This window comes from Octodon degus, unplaced genomic scaffold (genome assembly GCF_000260255.1).
Source record: "Octodon degus isolate 3935 unplaced genomic scaffold, OctDeg1.0 scaffold00038, whole genome shotgun sequence".
In the NCBI taxonomy this organism is placed as follows: Eukaryota; Metazoa; Chordata; class Mammalia; order Rodentia; family Octodontidae; genus Octodon; species Octodon degus.
In genome coordinates, this window is record NW_004524614.1 from 5,015,373 (window position 1) to 5,021,371 (window position 5,999).

Consider the following 5,999-nt stretch of genomic DNA (forward strand, 5'->3'; position numbering starts at 1 on the left):
CTTATACAGGTGTGTACAGCTGAGAGAGAAAATTGAAACAAACGCAGGTGCTCGCGGCTGCCTGCTCCTGTCTTAAGCAGTCTGCCAGGCCAATAATGTCCCCAGGCTGAGCCACGTGGGGCGAGCCGGAGCCTATGACTTGGCGGCCGGCTGGCCTGTCCCCTCCGGCCACAGGTTCCTTTGAGAACAGTGGAGAGCTGTCAAAGCGAGCAGGGGCGGCCGGGGAGTGGGAGCGCAGCACGGCGCCACGTCCTGACTGCAGCTCCCTGCTCCTGGCACTTGGTCCCCAACCCTGGGCAGTGACCATGAACGGCGAGGAGCAGTACTATGCAGCCGCGCAGCTTTACAGAGACCCGTGTGCGTTCCAGAGGGGCCCCGTGCCAGAGTTCAGTGCCAGCCCCCCCGCATGTTTGTATATGGGCCGCCAACCGCCGCCACCGCCGCCGCCGCCGCCCCCGTTCCCTGGTGCCCTGGGAGCGCTGGAACAGGGGAGTCCCACCGACATCTCCCCATACGAGATGCCCGCCCTCCCCGACGACCCCGCAGTGGCTGTGTCGAACCTACACCACCACCTCCCTGCTCAGCTCGCGCTCTCCCACCCACCTGCTGGACCGTTCACGGATGGAACAGAGCCAGGGCCCCTGGAAGAGCCCAGCCGCATTCAGCTACCATTCCCGTGGATGAAGTCCACCAAAGCTCACGCGTGGAAAGGCCAGTGGGCAGGTAATCCTCCTTTTCCGTCCTTCTCTCCCACCCTGGGCTCATCTGCCTCTACCCGTAAGCAGCCCTCTGGGCTCTCTCCCAGTGATTGCTTCTGTTCTATGTTGTCCCCAGCCCTCCTGAACAACACAAGTCAGACTAAAGTATACCACAGAGCCGGCAAGACCACCCTGCTCCAAAGCACTTTTCTGGCTCCATCTGGGGGCATCTTTCGCTACCAGGGAGCTTAAACCCCTTCCTTCCCTGTGGTCTCAGGCCATCTTAGCCCCAGAAGCCCACTTAGGGCTTTGGACCTTCTGGATCTTTCTCCAGCCCAGGACTGGGTAATGGCCATCAAAGAAGGTAGCAAGGCCGAGGATCCAGGCCTAAGAGTTCCTTTTGAGCTGCAGGACTCTCAGTTCCTTGCTTCACTGGAGGAGCACAGGCCTTCTCAGGCATGTGTAATGGGGGAAGGGGGATGTAGAAAGGCAGGAAAAGAAAGGAAAACTGCATCCATCCAAAAAAAAACTTATAAGCCTCCTGTGTCCTGGTAAGGGGTAGAGGTGAGCAGGGAGATACCAGGGCCAGACAAGGGCTTCACCGGGCCAGAGCAAGGCTGGCTGGGCAGCTCACCCTCAGAGCCAGGCAGCTGGGAGAGGCATCTGAGATGCTACCTCATTTTTGACCAGCTATTTAAAGGGGTCTCTTCACTTGTCCCAGGAAGTTAAGTTTTCAGAGAGAGAGAGGTGTCCTACCTGCAAAGCCAGCTCAGGGGAGTAAGAATCCGGGATCTCTGGGCTCTAGTCACAGGAGGTAATATCTTTCCCAGGGCAGAAGGTGGAGAGATGCCGAGCAGCCCAGGGTCTCTTTCCTGCCCAAACTGGCAGTGAGCTCTGAGTTCCGGCGGCGGGCCTGTGCCCAGCCACTACACAATGTTATCACTTCCGTGCTGCAGTCACTTCTGGTCACACCTGCACTGCAAATAGTTGCCTTTTCTGTGCCTTTAACTGACAGAAATGGGAGAAAGAAGCTCCAGCTGGCATGCCCCAAGAATTTTGGAATTGTAAACACCCTGTCTCAGAGCCTGTGCAGACAGCCATGCCTGATACTAACCCAGGGACTCCAAGAGGAGACCGAAGGAAGCCTTGTCTCCTTCTAGTTCCCTTTCTCATTGGGTAAAACTCCTGTGGTAGGAATGGGCCTAAACCAGGCTTCTGCAGTTACCTGATCACCTACACACCTGCAAAAGCACAAAACCAGAGCAATAGGAGGCCCCAGGGCCTGCAGAAGTGCCTCTACATATTTATCTAGCCTGTAAGCCCAGTACTGAGAGCCTCCTGTTTCTAGAAGTATAGAATTCTTGGGAGGCAGAAAAAGGGCCTCTCCACCCAGGAGCTCTAGGCTGACAGCATCTTTCCTGGAATGCCTTCTCTCTAGGACTGCCTTCCCCCAGCGGCAAGTTTTTAGCAGCCCTGGTCCTGCCCTCTTGAACTGGGCCTTCCGCAGGACAAGAGACAGGAACAACCTAAGAGAAGCTTTCTAAAGTGGGGTAATTTCACCTTCTCCCTCAAAGTGAGTCCATCTACCCTTGGGCTGGTAGAGCTTGGGCTCTGGAGGACCCAAAAAAAAAACAGAAGATAAAAGTTTAACTCTTAAGAAGACCACAACCTTGCCTGGGGATGAGGGATGTCCTAAGAAGGCTACCCCTCCCTCTGGGAAGCCCACAAGGCTGGAGAGGCCTCCTTTGGCCTCTTAACCCACCAAACTTGCCTGCCAGGAAGGGTCCCACTTCACCTCTCTCCTCCTTGGAGCCATCTGAAGGGTACTGCAGAGCCCCGAGCTCAAAGTGCTCTCAGGAAACCTTCCAACCAGCCAGACTTCTATGTTGGGAAACCCATCTGTCTGTACCCAGTAGGGTTTCACTCCAGAGGATGTCTGAGATGACCCTTAGGCTTTCACAGTAGCAAGTGATATGAAAGACTAAAGACCACATAGACTTCCAAAAACCTCCACCTACAAAGGAGGCTTCAACCACACTGGTTTCCTCATGCACCTAAACCACTCTACCCCATGCCTTAGAGAAGGGCCCAGAACCAGGGTCCATGACTTCCTCGCACCAACAGCTCCACTCTTAGCAGCAGACAGCCAAGGGCAGGAGGCTGGAAACCTTGTAGGGTGGATTTAACAATTGTAAACACCCTTTAACAGTATTACCTAAAGGCCACTTCAGTGTCTCTCGTGGCCAGGGACCACCACTGCCCCCAACAGGTTTGCTCTTACTAACTAGGGATTGAACCTCCTCTTGGCCTGGGGGGAAACCCACTCAGATGTCATAGCAATATTAATCTCTAACAAGTCAGAGCTGCATAGTGATACCCTGCACAAAAAATTAGAAAGGTAGATAGATAGATAGATGATAGATAGATAGATAGATAGATAGATAGATAGATAGATAGATCCCCATCTCATCCCTTGTTGCACAGAATCTCTTTGGACTCCTTAAAGGCTTGGCCTCCAATCACAGGACAAAAGTTTCCTACCTCTGCACTAAGGACAAACCAGTTTAAGCCTCCCCAAGTCAGGGAGCTTTGGTGGCACATGGCCTGCCACAGTGCACCATCAGGGTGCAGCCAGTACTCAGAAAAGACAGAGACCTCTCGTCCCTGCAAATGCAAGTTTGCTGTTGCTCTTTCCCCACCTGCTGGGCCTCCCTGTTGCTGCCTAGGAGGCTCACTGTGCCCCATTAACCTCTCCTCCCCAGCTCTCCACCCGAAGCTGGGCTCTGGTCCCCTGACCAGCCCTCTCTCTCTACCTTTGCCAGGGTTTGGGGCACAGGATACAGGATGCTGGGTTAACAGCATCCTGCTCTGGTTTCCTCTTCCACACAAGCAAGCAGCAAACTGAGGTTAAAATGACAACTATAGAGAATGTACAACATCTCAGATTGGGGCCGACTACAATAGAAACAGAAAAATAACATGGCCATATATAAAAAAAAAGTTTCAGAACTGCACAGGCCCAGGTGGCACACGTTAGTGGGCTATGAAGTCAGTTTATTGGGCTGAGATCAATATCTTTTTTAATAAAATAGAAAAAATTGGGAAAATAGCATAATACATGGGAAAGATGATTTTATGCCTCGAGGTGTCTGTCAGTTGTGCATTCCTGTATGGACAGAATAGTGATCTGGAATATATTTCTTGCTACAACCCAGCTTGGGAAAGGTTATTTAAAATCTTCTGTTAAAGGAATAACATTGCTTTCCTAGAATGAAGCCAATGTAGACATCCGTTATATGCTTGCCTCTCCTCTGGTATGGAACATTGAACCCAAGACTTTTACTTCATCTTGCTTGATTTGTGAGTCAGGGTCTTGCTAAGTTGCTATGTTGTCTGGGCTGAGTTTCAGCTTGCTATCCTCCTGCCTCAGCCTCCCAGAATGCTGGGATTATGCTCTTGGATACACCCAGCTATTATATGGATTTAATGGGCATCAACCCAAAAACAGTTAAATGAATGCATCCAGGAACCAACCTCTCCTTAGCTGGGCTTTGGAGCGCACACCTGTAATCCCAGCATTTACAGGGCTGAAGCAGGAAGACAATGAATTTGGGGCCAGCCTAGGCTACACATCGAGGCCCTGTCTCACGCAAGAAAAATAAAAACAAAAGAACCATGGATGGAGCCCATCGCTGACTGGCGAGAGAGCTCCAGCACCTTTGGCGTCCAAGTGTAACGAGTGGCTGGGCTTGGTGGCCCGGCTGTAGCTGTTGGAAGGGTAGGAGTCCCGGAGCTCCTTCGACAAGGCTGGGGGGTCGGGTTGCGTGGTAGGGCCGGGCGTCCCGCGGCCACACTCACTGCTGTGTCGCCCCCAGGCAGCAGCGCCTATGCGGCCGAGCCGGAGGAGAACAAGCGCACGAGGACCGCCTACACACGCGCGCAGCTGCTGGAGCTGGAGAAGGAGTTCCTGTTCAACAAGTACATCTCGCGGCCGCGCCGCGTGGAGCTGGCGGTGATGCTGAACTTGACCGAGAGGCACATCAAGATCTGGTTCCAAAATCGCCGCATGAAGTGGAAAAAGGAGGAAGACAAGAAGCGCGGTGGCAGCGGCGGGCTCACGACTGCGGATGGCGGAGGCGCGGAACCCGAACAGGACTGCTCTGTGACCTCAGGCGAAGAAGAGAGGCTGGCGCTGCCCTTGCCACCACCTCCCGGGGGTGCGGTGCCACCCGCAGTTCCCGCTGCCGCCCGCGAGGGTCGCCTGCCTCCTGGCCTCAGCGCGTCGCCTCAGCCCTCCAGCGTTGCGCCCCGGCGCCCGCCGGAGCCTCGGTGAGAGGTGGGGGCCGCTCCCGCGGGACGGCTTGAACCACTCGCAGAGTGGGGAGCGGGCCTGGGACGCTGGGTGTGAACGTGAGACCTGGCAGTTAGGTGCGCTGAGATCTGTAGAGCCCACCCTAGACGGCAGGGGAGACAGCGGTGCAGGTGCCAACTGGGGCTCTTTGGAAGAGATGCTGGCAGACCTTCTGAAAGAAGAAACACTGATTTCTGTCATCCAGGGATTCTGTTCTAGTGCTATGACCCGAACCCCCCGACCCTCAGCCCTCCACTAGGGGACTTGTTTAGTTAACTCTTCAAAAGACAACGGGAAGTATACAAATTGGAACACCCCAACACTGCTTAGAGCAGGCAACCTGGACTGAGTCCCTGAATCAGCCCAGAAGCTGACCATTTTGGTGGGAGGATGATGACTTTCCCTTTATAAACAATTAAAAGAAAGCATTTGACATTTTCAAAGATCCAGTGAAATTGGTACTTCTAACAGTTCTCTTCCTGTACTTCCCCACCTTAGCCAAGTGCTTCGAGTAATTCCTTAGCATCCCTCAACCTGGACTCCCTTCCTCTGGAGAAAATACTGTTGAGTCTGGCTGGGTGAGGGTCTGGGAGTAGGGGCAGTGGAAGAGTGTGTGTGTGTGTGTGTGTGTGTGTGTGTGTAGCTCTCAGGAGACCCAGATGGATAACCTTAAAGGATGAAGGTGAAAAATGGGCCTTGGAGCAACTGGATTAAGCGCAAAATGCCAGGAACTTTCTATTCAGCATATGGATTTAGGTCCTGGCCTCAGCCCTAAAAAGCTGGCTGAAGACCAGCTAGGTGAACTGGGCTACCCTGCACACAAACAAATACTTACAGTTAGTATGATTTCTATGTCTCTAGAAACCATATATGGTCAGGGAGATAGCTCAGTAGAATAAGTGCTTCCCTGAGTTCAATTCCCGGTTCCACCAAAAAAAAAAAAAAAAAAA

General features: G+C 53.2%; 1 protein-coding gene across 1 annotated transcript; it reads left to right on the top strand.

The window, feature by feature from the left end:
* The first annotated feature begins 305 nt into the window (after nucleotides 1-305).
* Pdx1 (pancreatic and duodenal homeobox 1) lies at nucleotides 306-5,031 on the top strand. The gene is made up of 2 exons (XM_004631049.1): nucleotides 306-723; nucleotides 4,574-5,031. The coding sequence occupies exons 1-2, from the start codon at nucleotides 306-308 to the stop codon at nucleotides 5,029-5,031; spliced, it is 876 nt and encodes a 291-aa protein (XP_004631106.1).
* Nucleotides 5,032-5,999: the final 968 nt, after the last annotated feature.

What these genes read in the sequence shown, in the direction of transcription:
- Pdx1 (XM_004631049.1), top strand. Translation starts at nt 306, where the DNA reads ATGAACGGCGAGGAGCAGTACTATGCAGCCGCGCAGCTTTACAGAGAC. An exon ending in GTGGAAAGGCCAGTGGGCAG is followed by an intron (nt 724 to 4,573) that starts GTAATCCTCCTT and finishes TGTCGCCCCCAG; the next exon opens with GCAGCAGCGCCTATGCGGCC.